Source organism: Rissa tridactyla, chromosome 4 (genome assembly GCF_028500815.1).
Source record: "Rissa tridactyla isolate bRisTri1 chromosome 4, bRisTri1.patW.cur.20221130, whole genome shotgun sequence".
In the NCBI taxonomy this organism is placed as follows: Eukaryota; Metazoa; Chordata; class Aves; order Charadriiformes; family Laridae; genus Rissa; species Rissa tridactyla.
The window spans coordinates 94298668-94325130 of record NC_071469.1 but is presented as its reverse complement, the minus strand read 5'-3'; the positions used below and the strand labels follow the sequence as shown (position 1 = coordinate 94325130).

The 26463-nt window shown below is 50.9% G+C and overlaps 1 protein-coding gene across 14 annotated transcripts in view; it reads right to left on the bottom strand.

The window, feature by feature from the left end:
- The window catches only part of ZFHX3 (zinc finger homeobox 3), a 685441-nt gene that overhangs the window by 24922 nt on the left and 634056 nt on the right, over window positions 1-26463 (bottom strand). For 13 of the 14 annotated variants that reach the window (XM_054198577.1, XM_054198573.1, XM_054198572.1 and 10 more), the window contains 3 exons: window positions 14356-14463; window positions 1781-1914; window positions 1373-1573 (listed from right to left, as the gene is read on the bottom strand). In XM_054198577.1, the coding sequence (XP_054054552.1) occupies window positions 1373-1573; window positions 1781-1914; window positions 14356-14463 (443 nt within the window). The remainder of the gene's footprint in view (window positions 1-1372; window positions 1574-1780; window positions 1915-14355; window positions 14464-26463) is intronic. The other variant, XM_054198584.1, reaches the window with a different exon arrangement.

The window sequence follows — 26463 nt, the reverse complement described above, 5'->3', positions numbered from 1 at the left end:
ATGTTGTTTATTGAAGCGAGTGCCTGAGCGCTGGCGAGTGGGGTAAGCCTTTATGGGTGTTTCTGCACCGCAGCAGCACGTACAAGTCGTGCAGAAGAGGTCCGGCAGCTGCCACACGACTCCATGTGTACGCCAGCAGCAGAGAGAGACGCTGGGTCAGCAGCTCTGGGGTAAAGCAAGCCAGAGCACAAACCCCGGTCCCACAAACGAGAACCTGAACACCGCGCTGTTAATCTACCACTTCTCACCAAGCACTAGCTGCCGATCCCTCAGTGACGGTGCTGGAGGAGGATTCCCATGCGAGGTGCTAAAACAAGGATGCAGGGCAGAACAAGAGCCTGGTGCAAACACGTCTGTGCTGGACCACAATCTGCCATGTGACGTTTCTGCTGCCCATCAGAATATTGCAATAGCAATCACAACCCGTACACAGGCACGATGTTGTTTGACAAACCGCTTGAGAAGCAGAGTTGTTACAAGTTTTGCGCTCTACGTGAAGACAGTTGACTCTATCTGGCGAACTCTCACTCCACACTTCAGTGGCTAACTTCCCACTTCAGAGAATTTTAACCACCCAGGCTTAGATTTTAATATAAAACCAGGCATTTCAAAACATCTTAAAAACAGCACTTGAAACGGTAGCTCTAGTATTCAACAGTCCCATAAGGTCGCACCTCCCTTGGGCCAATGGCAGCATATCCCTTGCTCGTTCAGGTTACCCTGAGAAAAGGGAATTGTTACACAACAAAAGCATTGTAATTTTGGATGGAGCAACTCCTCACAGAAGTAACAGATCCAACTGATCTCATACAACCACAACAATGATCCTCATTAAGTGCGCGAAGCGAAGAACATCGGCAGCACAATAGGACTGTCTTCTTTCCATGAGATGAGGCCGCCAAGGGAAGTTACTCTATTGGTTCTTAAAATCATATTTTAAGCAGAAACCTGATATCTAATTTCCTGTAATGCTACCTTAATCACCCTGGCTGTCCTTCTTGGGAAGTGCTCATCAACACTCGAGCACTTTCTCTCTGCAACGGGAGCAGCAGAGCACACAGCTACTGCACCTCCCAGAAGCTTCTGCGCAAAATGCAATCCCATGCAATGACCTCAGTAATTAAAGGAAACGGTATTTATTCTCATCTCTTCACAGGGAAATTACTCAACACTGCCACGTTGCCAGTTTCCGCACTGCTCAGGCATGGACAAGATGCTGGGACAAAACATGGGAAAAACCTAAATGACAGAGCCCCGACAGACGAAGGAGCTGCCCACTACAGCAAGGTCAGCCCGCGCAGGTCAGGCCATGCCTTCACTCTTCATCTTTGCTCGGAAGGCAGCGGACGTGCCTGACTACGCAGCCACTTACCGTCATGATGAGTTTCTCGACACAGTCAGGTGACACGCTGTGCAGATGGGTGAGGTGCAGCTGCAGATGGATCTTGTTGTTCAGCATGTCCTGGCAGAGCGGGCAGCGGAGCATGGGCTGCACGGAGTGCTGGGTCATGGCGTGCACCCGCAGTCGATTCACGTCTGTGTTACTGTACTTGCAATACGGACACTGATACATCTGCGGAGCAAGACAAACGAATCACGCAATTGTTACTGCTGCCGCTTTCCTCTTTCCTTACAGCTAGACTTTAATAATTCGATGCCTTCTCCTGCCACCAGTTACCGCCTTTCATCCTCCTTCCCCTATTTTATTCTTTGCTTTTGGCACATATGAAACAAATTACCTGCTTGTAGATGCACAAAAAGCTGGGTTCTTCTTCCTTACCTGCTCTGATTTGGTCTCCTCTGAAGTTTTTGACCATTTAAAGGAGAGAGGCGACTCAGAGCTGCTGGGAAACGATATTCGTTTAGAGGATGCTGGAGGCTCCGTCAGCTCCTTCTCTGCCTGGGTGGCTGGTGCTGCAACAAAAAGAGATTTAGATTAGGACATCCCCAAAGAAGCTTAAGTTGGACAAAGACAGTATTTCCATTTACTCTGCTGCTGTTTCTTGAAACACATACCTAGGAATTGGAAGAGGATGAGTCTGTAGACTAACTTATGTCCTACAAAGCACGCCTGGCCAAAAAAAGTTCATTCTTGATTACATTCCACAATAAGGGAACCATGTGCTTCAACAAGGCCAAGTGCTGGGTCCTGCACTTGGGCCACAACAACCCCACGCATCGCTACAGGCTTGGGGCAGTGTGGCTGGAGAGCTGCCCAGTGGAAAAGGACCTGGGGGTTCTAATTGACAAGCGGCTGAACATGAGCCAGCAGTGTGCCCAGGTGGCCAAGAAAGCCAATGCCATCCTGGCTTGTATTAGAAATAGTGTGACCAGCAGAAGCAGGGAGGTGATTGTTCCCCTGTACTCAGCACTGGTGAGGCCACACCTGGAGTATTGTGTCCAGTTCTGGCACCTCGACACGAGAGAGATATCGAGGTGCTGGAGCGAGTGCAGAGGAGGGCAACGAAGCTGGTGAAGGGCCTGGAGAATAAATCTTATGAGGAGCGACTGAAGGAGCTGGGACTGTTTAGTTTGAGGAAGAGGAGGCTGAGAGGAGACCTCATCACTCTCTACAACTACTTGAAAGGACACTGTAGAGAGGTTGGTGCTGGTCTCTTCTCACAGGTAATTAGTGATAGAACAAGAGGGAATGGCTTCAAGCTGCAGCAGGGGAGGTTAAGGCTGGACATTAGGAAAAAATTCTTCCCAGAAAGAGTGGTCAGACACTGGAATAGGCTGCCCAAGGAGGTGGTGGAGTCACCATCCCTGGATGTGTTTAAGACTCGTTTAGATGTGGTGTTAAGGGATATGGTGTAAGGGAGAACTTTGTAGAGTGGAGATGATGGTTGGACTCGATGATCCCAAGGGTCTTTTCCAACCTAAATGATTCTATGATTCTATGTCATTTATAGTTGTAATCAGAAATCTCAGCTATTTCTGCGGGCTGCTTACAACCTGTTAGGTGCAGGAGAGTCTTGTCCCGTGTTTACATCGGACACACAAATGCTTGGCCAGATGTGAAGGCTAACGTGTCATCTCCACGAGAAGCTGGACTGACTCCAGAAACAGAAATCATACTCCTAGGTCATCTAGGACGTTTTGCATATTAACACTCTGGAATACGTTTGCCTTGGAGACGGCTGGAAGCTGTGGCTGTCAACCCAACTGCCTTGGACTCCATGCTGGAAGCAGCAGCATGTTGCCAGGATGGTATCGGCCAGCTCAGCCCATGTGCTTTGGGGAAGAGCACCTGAGGGCACTTCCCAGCAAGTGGTCCCACCAAAATCAGGATGGCAGAGACCCAGCCTACAGCCAGTACTGGGACGGGACCCGGACATTCTCACACTGTAATAAGCTGAGGAAAGGCGATTTTATTGCAGCAAAACACAAAAAGGCAAATGAGCCCAGAAGTCAACAGCAAAACACTCCGCAAGTTGCGGCGCTCCGAGAAGAACATCCCTGACCTTTACCCCTCCCCCGAACCCTGGCAGCCTGCAGTACATAAATTTGTGGGACATCTATTATTTAAAAACTGTAAGGACAAGTATATTATACACAGCCCCCGTCTCCTCCTCCCCGAACACACATTCATAACAGTACTTTAATCTGTCTCGAATCGACTTCAAACCCATTTCGCCCTTAATGGGAGTTATTCATTTTCACTTGAAAGGTAATATATGACAGCTGGATATTTAATATGATGGATCGGCTGCCGATTAACAAGGCACTGTAGCATTCTTAGACTGGTCCCCCCATACTCTTCCCCTTGTCTCTTATTCTCTTTGTGAACCCACTGGTATCCGCTCCTTGTTTCAGAAGATGCTGTCAAAGTAAGATCCAGGTAAACTCCTTCCTTTCCAAGATCCTCCCGTTCACTGGCATGAGTGGTATTTCGAAAGGTACCACATCACAGTAAGAAATACAATCGCCATTTCTAACCTTCTTCCCTGCCAGCGCCCACCTCTACGCGTTCTGCTAAACAGATGCAAAATAACTTCCAGGAGCGGGAAACAAACAGGTAACAATACTGTCAGGAGGAGGCAGAGATCGGAGGAGCTCTGCTGCTACTAAACTTCTCCCGGTAGACTTGGCCATGCCAAAGCCTGCTTAGAGGTGATTTCCTTCCCTGTAGCGCTGCCCTGCCGCAGGCCTGGTATTTCAGCCCTGGCTGGTCACACAGCCTCTGTGCACAGTCGTAAAGTTCAGGCTGTATCTGAAACCAAAACCACAGGACCTCACTGTGCTGCCAACTCCATCAAAACATGCAAACCTAGAGTTTCTTCGTGTAAAACAAGTCTGCGGTGTCAGTGCTGACTTACAGACACCAACGCAGATCCCGCTCTGCCTCCTGCGCAGAACGATGGGCTGCTGCTCAGGTTGATCCAGTGGCTGACCCCGAGACTCCCCCCAGGATTCTCCCCCCATCAAAGATTCTACAGGACCAAAGGTGGTCTCCCTTACTTCCTACTAGTAAAATGTGCTCGGAGCATGACAAACATGGCACCACGCTGGACCCGCCTGCACTGCTCCTCCACTGAGGGAAGCCGTCCCTCCTGGTGGGTTTGGGGAGGCAGAGACCACCACCAAGAGCCAGCACCATGGTGGCTGGAGGACCACCCTGCCTTAAAATGCCCTGCCCAAGCCTTGTATGACGCGAGTGGCCCCGATAAGGAGGCTAATTGCTGTTGACATCGTCCACTCCCTGGTGTGACCTTGGACATTGAAGTGTCAGCCCCAATCAGGCACTCAGGCGTCGGGAACAGTGTCTGGAGACCCTACGTCTCCCAGCACGGTCACGCAGCCATGCGAGCTCTGCTCCAGCCATGCACCAGGCTGGGATGACAGTGCCAGCCACAACTTCGGGTGCCCTTAGACTTCTCTGCCCTGGATGGTGGTTGTGTCTCCTACATGGTCCAGGCAGGGTCTCTCCAGGCTCTGTATCTGTCAACTGACACTTCAAACCTTCGGGTGCCATCTGCTCTGCAAAACTACCGGCAAGTGCTGCCACAAGAAACCTCTCCTCACGTATATGGGTCACCTTTCCAATAAAGTATGCCAACACTTCCAGTTTTGGCAACAAGAGTGAGAACCATTAAATACCTACACAATTGCATTAATAAACCCAGGTGAGCTCTAGACACTTACAAAACCCCTGGTGTCCCCACTGGCAGTGGGATCTACGCCAGCACAGTGAGGCACGAGGAACGCGGGGAAGCCTGGCCCTCACCCTTTGCCCCCAACTTAACTGTGCACCGCTTCTAGTAGCTCACCACTATGATGTTTTCAGACGCAGTGACTACGTTCAGCAGCCCAACTGTCAACTACCCCCTAACTCCTGAACACTAGCTATAGCCTCTGGAATCACAACAGGGTATTTTCTTATTTCCCTTCTACTGGGAGGCAGCCTGCTTAGAATTAGGGAAAAGTAAAAGGTAATTAAGATTTACTTTTACTTACCATCTCCAAAGTGCCCAATTTTATTAAACGCACTTGATCCAACCCGGAACTTTAATCCTTCAAAACCAGAATTATTATTAATTGTCCAGACCCCAGAATAACTGGTTTGCTGCAGTTCTGAAAAACGCATACTGAATATTTGTTCTAAGTGTTCCTTTTTGAGTTGACAGCTCAAGTGGGAATTTTAACACTGAGACCGAAGTTTATTGTTGATAAACAGCCAAACACACGAAGTGACACATTCAGTCCACATCACAGATCAGAGGAATTAAGAGCTCCTTTTCTGCCTGGAGAAATGAGGACACGCAGCTCAGCGTGTGCCTGCGGAGCTCTCCGGCTGCTGTGCAAGACCTTTGCGTCTGCACGGAGTGGACGGGATAAAAACGTCCTTGGCCGAAAATGTCAAAAGGGCCTTAGCCCCGAGCACCAGCCGGGCACCAGAGAAGGTGAAGCACAACATCTGTGCCCTAACTACGTCCAAGACCACGCTCTAGGGGTACAGGTCTTGCAGAAAAGAAAAAAGAATTTGGGTTTAAAGTAAGATGTATGACTATGTATCAATTAGTATTTTTATTATTTTGACTCTCTAAATGGATCTAGCTTAGATTTGCCAACCTTAGAGAAAAATCTGTTTTTCTCAATAAATGTACCCGAAAGCCAAGTCCAACGGGATGGCGCTGCTGGTGTGCTGGCCTGCCACAGCACTTCTTGGAGACCTACTTGTCTTCTCGCTCTTCCTTGGCAGCTTCTGTTTTTCAGAGAAGGAGAAATCCTCCCAGGCGTTATTTCAGAGGTGAGATGGGACGTTTCCTTGGAGGTGGGGATCCTTTCCTTTGCTAGGTCCAGAGGCAAAACCGTCAAGGGTCCCCAAAGCTGCCTGCTCTCCATCCTGGTGGGAAGGGAGTCACCACCCCGCCTCCCAGCCATCACATTCTTTTAGCTAAAGTACCACTGACAGCCCCTTCATCTAAACTTCCATCTCCCAACCCAGCAACATAATGGAGAAGCCAATTAAATGATTATTAATTCATGCTGCTTTCCGTAAGCCAGAGGTTCTCATCGCCCTGCATTCCGTAAACCAGCTTGCCACTTGCCCTAGAAATTTACAGTGGGGTTTCTGCTATCTCCATTGATTTAAAAAACAACACCCTCCCCGCCCCCAGCCTACTGAAAAAAATCCCTTCCCACTCAGTTCAGCAGCCAGCCTGGGAAAAAGTTTTCAGCGGGACCAGGGAACTGTGTTTTCACTGCCCGATGGAAAATAAAATTCCATATTTGGTGGTGCCTCCCTCCTCAAACCTCCCCCGACGTTTTCTTGGAGCAATTACTCAGCATCACGAGCCCTTGGACCAGACTGACCTGCCTGCGGTGCCTGCACAGCCATGCCGCTGGAAATGCCACGAGAGCAGCCATCACCCCTGCACGGGTCTTGTGGAGGAGCATCCTTAAAACGGCTGCGGTTTTCCTCCCCAAATCTTGAAACTGGAGTGGACTATTTTATCTGTTCTCATGCTCGCGCAGCCTTCACCACGGGTGACGGGTAAGGCCAGGACAGGCTCTGTGGCCCAGCTCCGGAGCCCAGAATAACGGCACACAAAGTTTTGGTCTCAGCCTGTCTGGCAGACAGTTGCTATCCCGCACAAACACACACCAGGTATTAATCCGGCAGGAGTAACTCTGAGAAGGGAACTCCACCGAGAGACGGCGGTGACACAAAAGCGGCGCGAGCCCCCCTCAGGCCGCCCCGAAAGGGCAGCTGGGCATCCAGCACCGCTGCGGCGCTGCCCCCTTGTTACCTCCTCTCTTCGTAATATATGGCTGAATGTTTCTTACCGAAACACTGTCTGTTTACATTCCTTATTCCCTGAAGGTACCATTTGTTCTAATAAGATGTTGTAGCCATGCTAACAGGCCTGTATATTGCCTGTTGCTCTACAGTATTTTTTTCAACTCTGTATTTGATAACTAACATGATCGCATGACAGACAGAAGTAAATACACAGAGATTTGCAAGCATGCTTTTGTATCCAGGCCTTTATTGCTGCCTTTCAGAAATGTGGCCCTGAAATGGTCAAATAATTTGTTTTTCTAATGCTGTGTCATACCTTCAAGCCTGCAGTGAGTATGAACAACTGAATTATCATTAAGTATTCGTATTAAAGTACCCAGAAGCCCCAGCCACCACCAGACTTTTCTGCCACACTCTGTACGAACACCAAGCACCCAGAACACGTTGCGGTGAGACGCCAGGCAGCACAGGAGGCACGTGGAGGCAGCGCTTTGCTTGCCATCGCGAGCACCACAGAACTTCCCGCGGCCCTGCAGGTCAGCTCATCTCCTGCTGGCTCCTGGAGGAGGCCCTGGGACCTACCCTGCTCTAACACCGCGCTGCCGTGGGAACCACGAGCGAAGGCTCCAGGGGAGAGAAAATGACTCGCGCAGGCTGGGCAAGAGATATGGGACCAACGGCACAAAGTTACAGATCAATCCCAAAGGTCATGAGAATCCCGACTCTGAGGCAGGGAGCAGGAGAGGTGGTGAGCAATGTGGCTGCAGGTGGCCCTGCCGTGCCGGCACGCTGGGACCAGGAGCTCACAGACACGTACGTGGCAGCGACCGCAGCAGAAGCTGAGCTTGGCACACGAGTAGCAAAACGCTCTGGCAAATGTACCTGAAAGAAAAGGCCTGGACTGAAGCTGCGCGGCTTCCTGGCCCCGGGAGCGACAGCTCCCTCTTTGCCACTCTGAGTTAAACTGGGACTTGCACCTGGCAGAAGACGAGGAAAGCAGAACATCACCCCATCTTGTGCACAGCGTGACCCCACCTTTGCAAGGTGGTACCCTAAAGCACTGCACCTTTTCTTCCAGCAATGGTGCCTAAGATTCCATCTTTAGAACCGTGGGAAATCTTGGGGTTTTTTTAAATTACAAAGTGGCTGAAAGGAAACAAGCAATGGTCTTTTTTATTTACCTATTTCAGATTCTTGAGCCAGCTATCAATCTGTCTGAATATTACTGTCCAATTCAACTGAATAAATATTTCAAGTAACTACCACGAGAGTCCATACCAACTAATTTATTAAAATCAATGTGTTGAGACTGGGAGATGGCCTAACCAACAGTAGTTGTATTAACTCCTTAAAACCAGCAAGAAAGGATCACCACCACTGCTGGGCACACACAGCAGAACTACAGGTGAGGAAAGAGAGAACATGGAGAGTGGAGATCGCAGAGACATCAGCAGAGACCTGCTCGACGAAGAACAGGCGTGAAAACTACCTGAAAACAGCAAAGCAGCCGTCGGACGGGCTCTGCTGCAGCACAGGAATTCACCCAGCAGTGCCACTGAGACGGCCCCTCCGTGCTCCCGGACGTCCTGCTTTTTTGAGTAGAAATACTTCGCTAGGAATAAGCAGAAAGTTCAAAAAAGAGACGCCGTGCAGGTGGCTGGACTCAACATTCCCAGCGGAGTGGAGGGGGCCAGGAGAGACGAGCCTGCACGAGCCAGGCCAGGGTGCTGCGCAGAGGGCAACCAGGATGCTCCGGGGCTGGCCAGTCCAGCCAACGGGCAGAGCCCGGGGAGGGTCCCACAGCCTGCCCTGGGGAAACCCGATGGCCCTTTGGGGTTCTCCCAGAGCCACCGCCGGGCCATTGCCTCCCCTTTGTCCCCACAGAGAGCAGGAGCCCAGCACCTGCGGACGCTGCCCCGGAGCCAGGAGCGTGCCCTGCTCTGAGCCCAGCCTCCCCGGGAAGCCATGGCACCGAGGCACCCGGCCCGGCTCTTTTCCTAGGCCTGAGCTGGCGCCCGGGAGCCTTTTGTGCTTCGTAAATCCTCATGAAAAAAGCACAACTACAGCGTGCTTTCCCATCCTCTCTCCTAGGTTTCCTTCACACAGAAGCCAGGGTCGAGAGCTGCTCCATCACGCCCCTCATCCCCTTCCTCCCAGCCCGCTCTCGCCCTCGTCTTTACTGTGGTCCACAGAATACCCCAGCCATTACGTGCTCAACAAACGCCGTATATTAAAAAAACAGAAAAAAGCGGCAGGGGGGAGGGGCAGTAATAGATTTCCGTCAGGATGTGCCTGACCTGTTTTTTTCAATTTCAGTAATTAGAAAGGCAGTGGGCCTGTAGGAATTATTCATAAACTGCAGGAGCTGTGCAGTATACATTTATGTTAAACATGTCAAATCCGATTGAAATCATGCCTGCCAGCACCATACTCCATAAACACACTTTTCTGCAACAATTTCCCAGCTCTCGGCAGCCCATTAATACCTCCTTTAATAGCAATCTACCACGGATTCGAATCAGGGACGCTCCATTGCACTAATTGCTCTGTGTTAGGTGAGCATCATGGCTTAAAAAAAAAAAAAAAAATCATTAAAAAAAATAAAAGCCCTTCAGGCTAGTCCTCTAGAAATATTTCATTTCAATCTATATTTTAAGTAGAATTTGTTTCTTGTTTTTTTGTGGAAAAAAAATCTGATATTCTACATCTATACAGCTGACAGTGCATTAAGAAAGTCTCTTTCACAGCTGGGTCACTGCAGACAACGTGCTTTTCTCTAGTCAGAAAATAAATATAAGCCCCACCTCAAATCTCAAAAGTCTCGTACTGATCTACCCCAGTCTGATTCAGGCTTTAGCTGGAAACCAATGTGTTGAATATTAATCATTTACATCCTGCCTTAAAAATGGAGTCGGGAAGAGCCGCTGTTTCCTTCCTCCTTGCTGGTTTGCTTGCGATAAGTCTCACGTTAGTCATGATGAGCTAATTTCTGAAGCTCAGCCACCAGGCAAAGAGCATCTCCCTTCTCCAGCACGGAGCTGGACGGCTCTGGAGCAGAAGGAGAAGCAGACAGGGCAGAGGCAGCTCCGGCACGAGGGAGCTGCACCGAACGGCGCGTGGGAGCTGCTTCATCCCACTGCCGGAGAGAGGAAGAAGAGAAAGCAGACAGGTCCTGTCTAGCACCAGGGAGCATCGGCCCTTTTCTCTCCATGCAGGAGTTTAGGGGTCGCATACGAGGGATAGTGCCTGCGAAGCACCGCTGCCTGTTAGGAGCTGAGGGCAACAGAGGCAGCGGGAGCCCCACTGAACGCTTTCCAGAAATCTTTTAAGAGCCACAAATCACAAGTATGTGAACATCAAGGTAAAATGAATCCTTACTTGGGATGGAGTTTTCCACACGTCTATTTTAATGGAAAGTATTACCTAAAAAAAATGTTTCTGCTTAAGATTATTCTGTTTTAAAATAAATAAAAAACCAAATCGATAAATTTGCGTTCCAGCTGAGACATTTTTACATGTTTACAGAGAGTTTTTTCCTTTCGGCGCAAACACTGACTCCGGTGCAGCCTGCCACATGCGGACGTGTGTACCGCAGAGCAGTCAAACAACCCTGGCTCATCCCTCGCGCGTCTGTGCAGAGGGAGCTTGGGAGACACACTCGTTTCATTAGAGATCTCACAAATCTTTAAGAAAGTGGAAGAAATAATCACCCAGCGCGCAGTTAAGAAACTGAGGCACCAAAGGTGAGTAAATTGCTGAGGAACGTAATGATCAAATTGCAGCATGATGAACAGAAAACAGGTCTATCAACCTCCACTTCAACACGCTATTTATTGGCTTTGAGCCTGCGCTTCTTTCTCACCTATCTCCCACTGCCACGGAATTGCAGGGCTCAGAGGCACCTCCAAAGGTCAGCCGGTCCACCCAAAGCAGGATAAACTGTGTCTACTTCATTCCCGACAGCAGCTCGTCTAATCTTCTTGAAAGACCTCTGAGGAACCTTCCCAGAAAATCTACTCCAGTGCTTCACAAGCTGTACCAGGAGAATTTTTTTTAATTTATTATCTAACCTCAATCTTTCTCCCTTCAATTTAAGCCCATTACTTCTTGTTGTCTATATCCTGGACATGGACAACAAATTATTTCCTTCCTTTCAGAAGCATTTTATGCACAAGATGACTTATCTTGTCCCCCCCACTTTGGTCTTCTCTTTTTGGGTCAAATAAGTCTGTTCAGTCCATTTTCTCCTCACAGCAGATGTTATGCAGACCATGCTCTCTCCTGGGTCATTCGCTCTTTTTGGGCTTCCTGAAATTTCTCCTCAACTTTCTTGACACCCCAAGCTCAGAAATGGACACAATCTTCCAGAGGAAGCTTTACAGCACTGCAGAAACACACCCAATTCCATAATATTTTCACCTACACCATGATGCTTGAGCTTTGTTTTGAGACTGTCCTGAAAAGCAGCGTCAAAAGTCTTCCTAAGGAGAAGATACGAGTTGCTGACTGCAAACAAGACCTTCTTCACACAGAAGGAAATTGGGTCGTGTTGACATGATTTGTTCTTGACAAATCCGTGTCGACTGTTACTCATCTCATTATCTTCCCGTCAGTACTTACAAACAGTTGTTTGGTCAATTCCCAGGAAAATCTGGGGCAAACGGAGCTGGCAGGTGTGCGGTTCCCCAGCTACTCCTTTAGTCAAAGATAAGCACCACGTCTGTCCCCTCACGGTACCTCCCCTGCTTTCTGTAAATTCACAAGAGAGAGCAGCTGACAGGTCTGAGGATGCTTCAGTCACTTTCTCAAAACACCCCGGTATGAAGCAGCAGGTCACCGATGCGACAACGTTTAGCTTAACTAAGTACTTTGCAGCCTGTTCCTTCACAGTTGGAGGACGAGCTCTCCCCGCAGCGCCGCTGGCACAAGCTGCTCTGGTCTCTCGTGCAGTCGGTCTGTTTCGTGAAGATGGGGCAAAGGCGGCTTTATGCTCTTCAGCTTCCTTGACATCACGGTTGATAGCCTTCCCCCTGGGCTCAGCTGCAGACCAGCTTCTTTTCTTGCCGTTTCCTCTTACAACAAGCGAGGGCTTCCTTGATGCTGACCGCTTCCCTTCCTGGTTACGCTTCAATTTGGACCGTGGCGCTTTGATATTGCTGCACATGCGGACACTGCTCTTCTGTGGTTGTCATGAATAACCTCACCTAGCTTCCCCTCCTTTCCACGTCTGAGGCCCAGAAGGGCACAGCAACATAGCCACGCTCCTCAAGGGGGCTCAAAAGCAGAAACAACACAAGACCGAGGTGTGGTACCTGTTTTACATATCCACTGTACATAAACAGTGGATAACATTGGTTTTGCTTTAAAGTTCAGGGTAATGTTGTTACATGTTTGAAAGCAGGACCTGAATTCAACAACAGCAGGTGCACACATCTTGCTGGGGCTGTATCTCCGGCCTTGCAATGGCTCTGGACAAGGCTTGGCCAGAGCTCTGTGGGCTTACGTACGTAGCCTGCATTCTCCTTTGCATGGTGTCCTTCGCAGACTCAACAAAGCTGTCCATTTCTTATCTGCTGTTTGACTGACAAATACCAAAAATGGGTTAGGAATTTCACTGGTAGGATGAAGAAATAAAGCTATCCAAATTTTGAGTTTCTGGACAGCAAAGGGTTTAAAAAGTAGGTTCTTCATTTTTCCTTTTCACATAGATCAACTTTCGTAAGTGCTTCAGGTTTGGGCACAGGGTCCTACACACCCTTTAAGAGATATAATAAATATACGATACTTAAATCTTTCTGTGACACTTCACAAAGCGTGATCTTTGCTTAGGATCACACAAGCCCATGCAACAAGAGACTAAAAATCACCTACAGCCAAGTGAAACCTGCATCTCTGGGTTGAAGAATGGTCTGTGGTGGGGAGCGCCGTACAGAGCAACCTCTGTGAGCACAGTCTAGACTGAGAGCAGGAGCTTCAACAAGCGTTAAAGCACAGCTTGCTTTCTTCACCAGTTTGGATGCATCTTCCAATGGTTGAGATTAAAACTGCATTGCAGCGAAAGACCACATTTCATCCTTTTGAAGACTGGGTAAGCTGAAGTGTCTCTTTGGCTGCGGCTCACTAAGAGGCAACCACAAACACGGCAGGAGAAGGCTGCCTGGAAGAAAGGTCTCTGTGCAGACTGAGAGAGGCAGGAGTTTTGCAACCGTAAGCCTGCAAACCGACTGCGCTACCATGCAGAAACAGGAATGGCCAGTCGGAACTGCTCCCTCCTGGGTCAAGGAAAATGAGTGCCGTTTCCAGTGCCTCCGCTTTCACACCTCCGCTGAAGCGGTCAGCAAGTGCCAGCTGAGGAGGGGAAAGGCCCTCTCCAGAGGAGGATGATCTTGCAGCTGCTTGCTGCTCAAAGGCAAGGAATATTTAAAGGATTCCTCCCACTCACCTCTGCAAGACAGCAACCATCTTCTGGGAAAGACAGAGTAACCTAATACCTTCATAAGTAATCCACCTAAGGACTTTGCAAAGAGAAACCTTTCGGATTTCACTGAAACAACCTAAGTATTGTTGCGCATCTGCAGTTTCCGTTTCAGGATGTCATGGCTCCAGCAGAAACGGAGCAGTTAACAGAGCACAAGCACAGGGTCTGCCTCTCTGATCTGCCTTTCTGCAGCAAAATCTTGCTGCCAGAGCCAGGACCGTGATGAAAAAGCAGGCTAACAGTCTCTCAAGTCTTAACAACGTACAGTGGGGTTTCACGATATGCTTAATCCACCCTAAGTGCTGGCTGCTGCCAGAAGGGGCAGTCCCCTCCTCCCCTCCCAGATGCTGATTCCCACTGCCCGGGTCAGGTCCAGCACCACCGAGAGCAGAGAAGGTCCAACCCACTGCCCCGGCGTGAGCCTGGGGCTGGGGAGGGGGACGCATGACCAGCCACGGCTCAAACTACGCGAGTGTTTAATGAGCACACCCGAAGACTTCACAGAGGGCAACACTTATGTCATACCAACAGTGCTGCATTGTGTGGTCATTTAAGGAAAGAGTTTTGTAGACTGCTGCTCTTCCCACTTTCCTTGCCTGGATTTAAACAAAAAAGATGAACCAAAACCCACCTGTCCATTTACCCTGGTCCTTGTCCCCGCCACTCTCTTGCTCCTTGGCAGGCTCTTCAGCATCACCAGCTGTTTCATTGGGCCCTTCCACATCTTCAATGGATTCTTCTGAAACAAGAGAAGCAGAAAGTAAAAATGGAAGTCAAAACAGAAGAGCAAGTAACTGCCATTGAGCAAGAGGAACACCCAACACTGCAGCACAAGTGTTGAGTGGCAGATCTCAATGTCACCCAGCATTCTCCCAACACTACCCGCCAACTGGTGAAGAAAGAAACTACAGAGCAAAAAAGTGAGAGATCAAGACGAAATGAAGCATCTCACCCACTTCTACCACTTATAGCTACTGATGTCCCCTGCAGCGTGACATACAGTAAAACACTTGCCTGGTATGAGAAGATTCTACCCAACTATGCTATCGATTAGGGAAGTGTCACGGACTGACCAGAGCCTCCAGCACCTTTAGCCTCAGCCTTCTTCCTCATCCCCATCTCAAGCTCTTCGGACCGAACGGCACCATGAAGCACTGACCCTGGTCCTTGAGGCCCCCAAGATCACCGCAGAAATACCACCGCTCACTTCTGCTCAGACAAAGCAAGGAGCAGCACTGTCTTCTGCAGACATGGCCCTGACACAAAGCATGGGAGGAAGCTGCTGGAGGGCCTTATTTTCATCCCAGTCACGGGAAGAGTTTGAGCACACAGGCAGGATCATACAGGTGCAAAACCATTAAGGCGAAAAAATTCTCAGTGAAGTGAAGCACTGAAAGCTCGGAACAAAACACAAAGTGCCAGTGCCCCACCCGTTAACCAAAGCACCGGTGTGCCGAGGCCGGCAGCACGGAGCATGTCGACACGGCACAGTGCAGCTCCACGCAGAGGCACCCTCATCAGGTGGGATACTGGGAGCGAGATAGCTGCAGCTGCCAGACCTCTTACTCCAGGGTATAACAGCTACATTATCATCTAATATCTTGGGTATTTATGTATAGCGCGTGCAGCAAGACAGCTACCAGGTAATGGAGGAGGGCTACATCAACACTGGGAAGAAAGGGTATTTTTAAGCCATTATATCCTCTTTTAGGCAAGGATAGTTCATAATTTTAACTTGCATTATCTGGTCACGGTAAATCCTAGGCTACCCTAAGGTTTTATCTGAACTACCTAACCAGTTAAAGCACCCTCCCCACCCTCCCCCTAACAGAGACAGAGGTAGAAATCAGGATTAAAAATATATATTAGGAGATTGCAGATACTCAGCAGTGCCCTTTGAGAATGTGACAACTTAAATCAGGGAGGAACTTGTAAAAGCATCCAGAGATGAGCACTGATACTAAGTGGAAGCACTGTGATTTATACTCTACCCCTCTTTCACTCTTTTAAAGGCTGGACACTCTTGAGAGCTGCAGGGATCCCAGCGGTCTTTGCCTGGGAAAAGAGGACCCCCGAGTGAGAGGTGTGATGGGTGGCGTTGCTGGGCAAAGGCACCGAATTCATAGGAGGATCCAAATTACTGACACAGGGGTGAGAGGAGTGCGGAGAGAAGGCAAGAAAGGCTGGAGGGAAGGCAAGAAGGGCTGTGAAACCAGCAGCTGGATTCATGTTTCAGAAATTAAAATTCCAAAATTTTTCCCACCCTGGGGAAAAATCCCCAACAAATCACACTCCCCAAACCACCTCCCTGTCACGCAGGGCGAGACAGCTAGCAGATTTCAGCCGGTGTTATTAAAACCCTTCATTAAGAGGTGCCTGTTATTTCATTCAGATCTTCATTTTAACCTCTCTCTGCCGGCTCGGGAGCTCCCCTGGGGCCAGCTCCCCGGCCCGGCCGGAGCCGCCCCCCCGGCCCCATCGCCCCCCCGGCCCCATCGCCCCCCGCGGCCCCGCAGCCCCCCCGCGGCCCCGCAGCACAACAAAGGCCGCCCGGCGCCCGGCACTCCCGGCTGCGACCCGGAGGTGTCAGCATCGGCATGGGAGGAAGAGGAAGGGCGAGCCGGCGGCCGCGCTCAGACGCTGTCTGGGCTCTAACCTGAGCATGTGGAAATAATACACGGCTTCAAGCGCGCTGTCTGGTTCGAGGGGAATAAAATAGGACATTCATAAGCAGTTACACCATCTGTCTTTATACCATCATCATCATCAACAAGGGAAAAAATAGCTCTTTAAAATGGATGAAAGCCCAGGCTGACAGTAACCGGAAAAATGTGAGCTATGAATACCAATAACGGTAGAAAATGATTAAAAAACAAGGCTACAAACGGCAAATCCTCTGGCCTCTTGTGCTCGCAGGCACAGCCTGTCCCACCGCCAGCCCCGGCCGAGCCCCCCCGGCAGCCGCTGGCACCCAGCACCCCCCGAGCCCCATCCCTGGAAACGGCTTCTCCCCGAGCACAAGATTTGCCTCCTTGGCTCAGACGCCTCTGTGCCGGGCAGGCAGGCTGCACAAAGCGTACGCAGGCTTCAAACCCTTCTCCTCCCCCCTCCGGTCTGAGCTGATTTTTTCTGAAGAGTATTTTTTTAAAGCAGGACAGGAGAGGAACAGAGTACAAGATGCATCTGCCCAGGGAGGCTCCGAATCAGCTGGGAAAGCCCCTGGTACCATCCTTACTTGGCTCCTTCCTCCCAGTGCTTTGCCGAGGACAATCCTCCTGCTCCTCTCCCCGGCACACCCCGGGGGCTCCCTGAGCCCACGGACCCCCGGGATGCAGCCGCCTGGTGCAGAGACTCGGGGAAGGGGAAGCGTTAACTCCTGGCTGCCTTGTGATCCTCTTCCAGCAGACTTTTTTTGGAAGGCTGGAAGCAACTCTGCTTACTACACTCAGCCTAATTTGTCTCGCCAGTGCTTAAGCTGACCCCAGGGACGGTTGGGAGAGCGTCCTCAGCCCCACCACTCCTCAGCTGGCTACGCGCACTGCAGAGGGCTTTGAACCACCGAGCACCAGCCTCCAACAGGCTGCACGCAGGGCACGAGCATGTGATCTGACCCACCTTCTAACCATGAGATCCTCCACCACTGAAAATAAAATGCAGCAGAGCTCCTGCTCCCGAAAGATTTGCACCCACTCTCTCCGATGACAGCTCTGCAGCTGCCGAGTCGCGATGGCAGGTCTGGGTAGCAAATGCATGTGCAAATAGCACCCAGCCATCTCTGCTCCTGCATTTCTTTGGGGCATCCTTCTGAGAGGACAAGACCAGCATCACATCTGGCACGGAAAGGTCTGCTTCTCTCCTCAATCCGCTGCACATGCAACAAGGAGCTTTTGAGCTTCCATTTTAATTGTCTGCAAATCCTGGTGTCACGTTGTTCCCGTGCCACGTTCGAGCAGAGCTGACCACTGTCTTTTACTTAACGTCCGCAGAGCCCCGTAGGACACAGCCCTCCTGAGCAGCTCCCGTGCCAGTGCCATGCACGAGGCCATGATGCTTTATTAATAAATTTTATTAAAGGAATTTTCCAACCGCTGGGTTCAGATCAATACCAAGAACAAGCAACTGTAACCATGGGGCACCCGGAGTCCAAGGAGTATGGTCTTCCACAGTACGAAATCTGCCCTGTGCAAAATCCTAGGAAGAGTCTTTTCTTCCTTCATGAATAAATCATTTTAGACAGTGGCATTTCCTTTTAATTTAAAATTAAAACATTCACTTGGGCGGGGGGGGGGCGCAGAAGAGAGGGAGAAGAGTCTGGAAAATCATGAGTATCTGACATCTCCAGATTGTCAGGGAATCTCTGACTCAGTTACACACTGAGAATGTGCCTGAATCCCCGCACGCCATCGCACAGGACCACACCGCTGCATTTCTGCCCCTCTCAAAACCAAGAAAGTTTGAGGGTTGGAGAAGTCCGCAAATCCCGACTGGATCCAGGCCAGCTTGAATAGCCCGAGACATCTCACCTCTCCTTCTCCCAGCTGGATTTTCCTTAACAAAACCAGATCTCTTATCTGAAGGGATAAGGGGCATTTCGGGGGTGGCAGAAATGTAGGGATGGGAGAGAAAGAGCGTGTGCTGGCCTCCCCACCCTCCGGCAGGCTCAAGAGCTGAGAAACATTAGCTGTCATGAACCACAATCAAATCAGGTTTGAAATATTTAGCAGTGGCTTGGAAAATGCGGTGGTGCAGCTCTGACAGGCGAGATGTGCAGACACCCATTTTCCATTATAATGGAAATATCAAGCCTGTTCTGAATATGTATAACCTAGAAAAATGTATTGATTTTTCATTTGGCATTAAAAAAATGAAATACCCTGCAGCTGTCAAAAGCCTTTTGTTAAAAGCTCATCTTTCCTGGAATGAGGTTTACCAGAAACAAGTTTTAATTGTACACAGGGTCTCTCCCTTGAAACAAAAAGAATCCCTGATGCTCCCTTTTTCAGGATAAGCGGCCAAAAAAGCCCGTAGAAAGACAGGATTGAGACCTGGCTGACTTCTGCAAGCTGACGCTGTCAGGAGAGGTGACAGCGATGGCCTATGTGCAGTCAGCTGCACATGCAGCGACACGCGTGCCGGCACCGCCGTGCTGCTCCCTGAGAGCTGCTGGCTGGCGAGGGGCAGCTTCCCCCGCTGACGCCGGGGTCACACCACCGGGCTGCGGCCCAGCGTGTTTCAGAAGTTCAACTGCTTTAAGCTAGTTTAAACGTGAGGTCCCAGGGCCTTGAGAGGAGATGCGCCGTGGCTTGGCTCCTCACAGAAACAGGAGGGGCTTCAGGTGGTCCATGGAGGGTTGATGCCCTCCCAGACACTGGGAAGCCCACAAGGAGCTCAGCCGCCCCCGAGCTGTGCCAGGGACGCTGGGCACGGTCTGGCGCTGCTTGTCCTAACAGCAGCTTTTGTTCAGCTGTCCCCAAAACTGTGCCCACATGGGATTACAACGCTGACTCAGAAACGGTCGCTCACCCCCAGCTCATCCCGATGGGGAAGAGGCATGGGGAGCGTGTTCCCACCTCGCACCGTGCCCATTGGCCAGGGCACTGGGCTGTGGGAACAGAGCAAACGCAGAGCCCAGGCGGGAGGTCTAACGTCACCCAGTGCCCCCGGCGCAGAAGGACGCACGCTTCCCCGGAGCCCGGCCGACCTGCTGCTGCCCCGCGCACGAGGCGGCATCTCCCCGCAGGGCCCAAAGCAGAACCCTGCACCGGGCATCCCGCAGAAGCTTTAGCAGGAGGCAGGGCACGGCCCCGGCCACAGCCAAACCTCTGCTGCAGCAGCAGCGCACATCTATGCCCGCTCCCACCGGCCGCTCGAAAGGCTGCGGCGTCTCTGGACTGTCGGCGATGGTCGTGGGTGCTGTTGGGCTCCAGTCCCACAGCCAGCAGCACGTTCTTGTTCGGGGCACACAAAGCTTCCCAAGCCAGAGGAACAAGAGTGGTTTGTCTTTTGATCCCCACCCCCCACCCCCTCCTTGTATTTCCCAACACTCCCCCTGCCAGGGGATGTGTTCTGGCGCACAGGGCTGCAGGTGAGCAGCCACGTGTGCTGCTGAAGCTGTTGGTGGCCCACAATGGAACGGGGCGATGGCAAACCCCACCACTGCCCGCTCTTCGACTTGCTGAAATCTGAGTGAGAGCAGAGCCTTGAACAGTTTTGTGGAAGAAGAGAAGCCGGCAAGGGTCAGGACACAGAGCAACACCCTGGAAACAATTTGACTATTTGTTTGTGACCAGCCCAACACAAAAAAAAAAGTTTTCCACCTCTCCCTGACTTGCAGACTATTTGCATTTGAAGATGAGACAATCCATCCACATGGAAATGTAGGTAAATCCATTTTCAGAGGTTCTTCTGCCGTCTTGTATTTCGCACCCAGCTCCAGCTCGTCTGGGGCACGTCTCCCAAGATAACCCTGGCTACCAGGCAGCCACTGCCCTTCCAGCTCAGATTCAGGATGCGTACATATGCACAAACACGCTCTGTGCTAGCTCCTAACTGGATTGTTCTACATAAACTTGTTTATTCCTATCATTTTCCTAAAAGGAAAAGCAGGACTCCAAGCACTGAAAAGAAAACACCAGGCACAGGTTATGAGAGAAATGCCACGAGCTCCAGCCCTGATGTGAAAGCTGACGGGCGAGTCCTACCGTCTCACAAAAGGCTGCAGAAAAACGTTAATAATCCTACATGTATCTTGGATTAACGACACTTACTTCCAAGATGGCCCCGTTTCAGAGCATGGTCAGAGCGTATCTGTGCTGCTTTCATTGACAAAAAAAGAAAATGCTGACTACAAACATGCCCCCAGCTGATAAAGCCATCCTCAGTTGTCTATCTTCTCAAGGCAGGGAAAGTTTATCTGACTTTTGTGCAGTTAACTATAGAGGCAAGCGTTCAGATAAATAAAACACGAAATTCAACAGCAAAAGAACTGTTTGTGAACTTTTAGCTCCTATTCCTTTGCTTTCTGCTTCAAAGCAAAAAAAAAAAAAAATCAGAATTTTTGGCCAGTTTCCCCGAAGAGATCAGAAAACCCTACAACAGCATCCAGGTCTCCAGTTATCTCCCAAACAAGCTTCTTGCTCAACAGAAATCAGACGACCCTCTGCCAGACGTCAACATCTTTTCTTCTTAAATATGAATGCTTTTACCAATACAGTTGGGTCACTTTATCTGGCTCACCAGCGCCAGCCAGAGGCCCCACACGGCTGAGAAGTGCCCACAGTCGGGGGGCAGGCGGGGAGGACTGATGAAACCAGGCAACCTTTGGCTTTGTGCTTTCGGTAACAAAATGTAGCAGCACTAGGGAAGAGAATAATGTCATCACAACATGATAATTAGAAGAAAAACCAATTTCTGTTCTAAAATAAGACAAGCCAGTGGTCGTGAAACCTGCCACCCTCTTTTTTAAAGAAAGAGAAGAGCGGGGCACCAAGAGTTGAAGCCCGCCTGTGTGGCAGCGCACCATCAATGCTGTCAGCTTCATGGGTGCAGGAGTCCCATCTGCTTTAGCGGGCCCGGATCTCAGGCGCGCAGGGAACGAGCTTGGGAAGGGCCCTGACTGCTCTGGAAGCCTCCACCTCCCTGGAAGGCTGGGCAGAGCCTTGCCCCGCAGAAAACAGCGTTATCAGAAAACGGCTCTGCATGAACAAGCCAGCTGGGAGCTGGTCCCATCTCACCAACGGAGGCCGGGTTTATCCAGCAAAGGAAGACAGAGCTGGGGATTCGGGCAGCATCGTTACGTGCGCTCAGGGCTCCTCGCACTGTCAGTTCCTCACACATCTTCCAAGGGCTTCGGCAGCGCCGTGGCTGTCACTAGAGGTACCTCTGGAGGACGCAGGTATCTCCACGCGAAGGGACAGAAGCCCAAGAACCCCTTCCCTGAGACGGCACCGACCTCTCCCTGTCCCTGGGAACAAGGCTGTCCATTTTTGTTGTAAACTGGGCTAAATTTTAAGTCAACGGAACCCAACAGGGATTTGCCCCCTTGAATTTCAGCAGAACTAGAAAGGTTGCTGTTATTTTCACACATGAAATGTAAAAAAAAAAGGCAAATTCCTTGAGCATGTTTGTAGTGGAGCGTGATGTGATTGTGTTGTCATTTATGGGAAATAATCGCAAGCCCATCTCTCCCTTTCCCCCCATTTTCCAGTCCAAATAACCATGAAAAATTACACTTCAATGTCAGGAGGACAACAAAGGAGGGGCTTTCTCCTGCGGCTTGACGGCTTTTCAGCCCCCCCTTCTTTGGACAAAAACTACCTTCAATTCTATTTCATTTTAAACGTGATCTAACAAATGCATCTTGACAAGTTCCTTTTTTTTTTTTTCTTTTAAACAGTATTTTGCACAGTTTAACCTAGCTCCAAACCGGAATCAGCTGGAAAGGAGACTCATGCAAAGACACAAACACAGCTCAAACAGCAAAACAGAAGAAAACCCATCTCCAGCTTCAGGTCTGCAGGGAGAGGACAGCGGGGTCTCCAACGTGGAGACCTGCAGGAGGAGGGTTAGGAGACAAGGGGGACCAAGCGGGGAGGAGGAGGCTGGAGGAGATGGGGTGGCAGAGGTGACAAGGCAGGAGCGCAGCAAAGGCTGTCGGGGGACGGGGAGCGCGGTGCCCAGCCCAAGTTTTGTGAAGGAAGGCAGCGGTGGCAGCCCTGGCCCTGTGCAGATGACTCCCCACCCCACGGGTGTCCTCACTGGGACCTGACGTCCCAGGTGCTGACAGGGAGCCTCGGGACAGCTTCTCCCACGGCCACGCGCCCAGCCAGCCCACAGCCGGTACGGCAACACTACGCTGTTCTCACCGGTTACTCGCCCCTCTGAAGAGGTTTGCGCCCCACCAGCAGCCCTGCCCCACCGCCCGCTTCTTGTCCTCTCTGGTCTCACCCCTCCTCTCCGCCCGCTCACCTCCCTCCCCACACCTCCTCCCCGGCTCAGTTTCCCTTGGCTAAAAACACACATCGAAACTGCCAAAGCAGAGAACGGTGGGTTTTTAGAGACGCGACAGGAGGAGGCTGACGGTGCCGACCTGTTCCAGGCTCCCCACAAACCCAGCAGCGCAGCATGGCCTGGGCCAGGCTCGGCCGCCCCGGGCAGCGGCTTTGGTGACCTGCTGCACCCACGCGGACACAAGCGCGTTTTCAGAGAGACCAAGACGCTTCACGAAATTCACATTCCACCTTTCAGAAAACTCAGCGGCACCGCGCGTCCGCACGTCCTCAGCTGGGAAAGCGAGTGGAGCAGGGTGTTCAAAGCAAGAGGTGCTTTGTGCTCAGCAGGAATAAGTTCACTCCAGAGAAACTTCTTAGATTCACAAGTAAAACCAGTGCTAAAGCCAAGCTGAAGTTAAAGCTAACTTCAGCAACTCTGGGACAAGGTATGTCTTGAGAATATTGTAACTATGGCAAAAAAGAGCTACAATTAATTCATGCTTAGCCTTAAGGGCTGGATATGCACAGGAGTGCACCCAACAACCTTAACCCTGCCCTGTAACATCATCATAAACCATACTTAAACGATAAATTGTCCCTTTTCTGGTTAGTTTTTTTTTAAATATACAACTCCTACTCTGTTCTCACTCTCCACGGTGTCGCCCCAAAGAAAAGTTAATTAATGTGCTGCTGACCCTCTTTCTCCCCCTCCCCAGGTGTTTCCCAACCTCAACCTGTTTGGAGCCCTTCTAAGCTTAGCTAAAAACTTAGGAAAGCCACAATTATAGTACCTTGGTTTAAGGACAATTAAAATATTCTTCCAACCCACTGCACCATGAGGTATAGACACAGAGAGAGGGCAGCTAAGGCAAAGCGGTGGGGCTGAGACGGCAGCAGGGGAGCACGACCAGCGTGCAGCTTGGCGGCTGTGGCATGGGGGTCTGCGGCAGATCAGCGTTCCTCGCCCCTGGTGGGCAAAGTTTTTTGCTACAAAGAGCAAGAAAAAATGATCAACAGTTCTAAACAAATGCCTGTGAGGACGGTGTGCACACGGTGGTTCTTTCTTGACTAGATCGCAGCAATGTTGGCTGCGGTGCTGTGACGCCGGGCTCTTCCTGGAGCTTATTTCTAGGAACTAAGAATATATATGAACATGGGAAATCATAAATGGCCAGGAATAACATGTATAGTAAAAAATAAGAGGATCACCCTGGGGCATGCTGATGCCCGTGAGGCAGAGCAGCTCGTGGAAGCACAGGAGGAAGCTGGCAGGGCTGCTCGAACCACCGGAGTCAGGGAACAAAAGGGGCTACTTTCTGCTGAAGCAGAGGAGAAGTGCAGCTGTACTGCAGAGGGGAGACATGCAGCTGGTAGTGGCAACCTTTTAAATTGCCAAAGACATTCCTGCAGAGACCCTTGCAGGCTTTTATGGGGACTTCAAAGCGAAAAGTTGAGGAGCATCCCCTGGGGCCCGTGAGAAGGATGGAGCAGACATGCCCAGCAGGCCTGGGCAGAGACAACACCGTCTCCAGCCAGCTGAGGGGTTCTCGACACTTTGGTCACCAGAAGTGTGATACCTCCGCAGGTTAACCAGACACAAAAATCAGCCCGATACAAAGCTGTGATGCTACGTTGCAGTCCACAGTCCATGAGCCATCCTCTCCACACCTTTACCCCTCCACTGGTCCCCTACGCCAGCCCCCATCCAGCCACAGGCAGAGCTCTCCAATACCAAACTCCGTTTGGGTTGGTGCAGAAGAGGCAGCAGATAACATATGCAAGCTCTTGTATGCACGGCAAACACCTGCTGACGAGAACAGGCAGCGGAGAAGCAGAAAAGTCACAGCCCTACAGCCCTGCAGCTGTCCTTGAGGACACACTTGAGGAGCCCCACATCACCCACCATGGCCACGTCCTAGAGCTGATCTGCCCCTTCCCCGGGTTTGGGTTAGTGGCACTGGCAGAATGTCAGTAATTGCTTTTCCCCTTGTACTAACAAGCTTTCAGCAGCAGAAGATTTCAGCTTCCTGGAGCCAACAGGCCCTTTTTCTCCACCTCTCTTGGCTTCGAGTAATTGAAAGCGACTGCAATCTCAGCCCTGGCTCTCCGGTGTTCAGCTGCACCAGGGAGGTCACGGAAAGTCAAGTGAAGCCTTTCCATTCACCTCCCCACCACCAGCGCTGCATTAACGGAGGCAGCCTGCTCCGCAGCCCAGAGGAACGGACAAAATTACGGGGGCTGCTAACAGCCAGGGAAATCCGAACACAGCTTCTCCGCAGCAGGGAGGGAGGGCTACCCGTCACGTCCCCGCGCCGCATCCGATCTGCAGAGCCCTGCTGACCCCGGGACTTTTTTTTTTCCTCTTCCTTTAATTTAAAACAGGAGATGGGCTTCTTTTCAAGGCAACTATATATTTATCCTTAGTTTTTTGCAGCAAGACAAAACACTTTCCCCTATGACGCCCATGTCCCCTGCCATACACCAGGGAAGGATCTTTCACTCGCCGCCAAATCCAAGATAAAGATGGAGGGTGCTGAACGGCTGCTCTGAGTGAAACGCAGAGGACCAGGGAAAAGGGAAGAGCACGGAGAGGCTCCCAAGGAGATGCTGAAGGTAGTTGTGGCTCACAAGCTGCCCGGCCTGTGGCCAAGCAGGCAGGCAGCGTCGAGTAGGTAATGGCCGGTGGGCTGGAAGGACAGAGCCTTTCGGTCACCCTGGGACACTCCTCGGTGCCTGCAGTCCCCGTGCTCGGCTTCCTCAAACGCTAACGAGGGCACCGGGTGCTCCAGGGATTTGAAATGCTCCTGAAACCTGGACCAAGGCACACGCACAGGTGGCGGCTCCAGCAGAGGCCTGTGATAAGAATTTATTTCTCTCAATTACGAGCGCTTGTCCCCAGTCTCAGTTCATCAGCGCGGCGCAGCCGAGTCAATGAAAGCTCAGTAATGCGCTAATCAGATGCACAGCGACTTCCCGGAGCCGCCAGCTGCGCGCAAGCGGCCGGCACCGCTCTGAAAACAAGTGGCAACTTTGGGAAGCGGGTTGCCAGCCCTGCCCACCCCTCCGCTCCCGAACCGTGGGCGGCTCCGGGTTTATGGCCAATTCAGACGCAGTTTCCCTGCGGGGTCTGAGGCGTTGCCTGCCCTCCACACCACCAGCACACACGCTCAGGAGCGGGCAGACGAAACAGTGCCCGTCCCTACGCTTTAGCTCTACTGCCCACACACATCCATCTTTAAAGGAAGGCTTCCAAGGGTGCTTTATGTATTTTCAGAGGAAGTTTTGGGTTTTTTTTATTGGAGTTTGATCTGAAATATTTGTTCCCTTCAACCCAAGACCATTCTGAAATAGCTGTGAATATCCCAAGCAGAGAAGGAATCTAAATATTGCTCTCAAAAAGCAAATATAGGACAAAAATGCCGGAAAAAAATCACTGATAAGATCTCTTCTGGTCTCCCCAGAAAAATAACATTCCTGCTTTTGGAAACCTGTATTTAAAATAAGCGTGACCAGCCGCACATCACAGGAGTGGAGGGATGGAGGGATGAAGTCGAATGGGGCTGCGAAGTCCCCCAGGCCCATGTGCCCAGGAGGCATGGCAGCTTCGCCATCACTGTGAGATGCCCCTGGTTCTTGTTTGTTTGGTTTAAAATAAACAAGTAAACAAAAACACTTCCTCTAGTTCCCCTTCCAAAGTGAACCACAGGAAAAGGCTGTTAATTCGACGCTATGACTCCAGTCTGGCACAA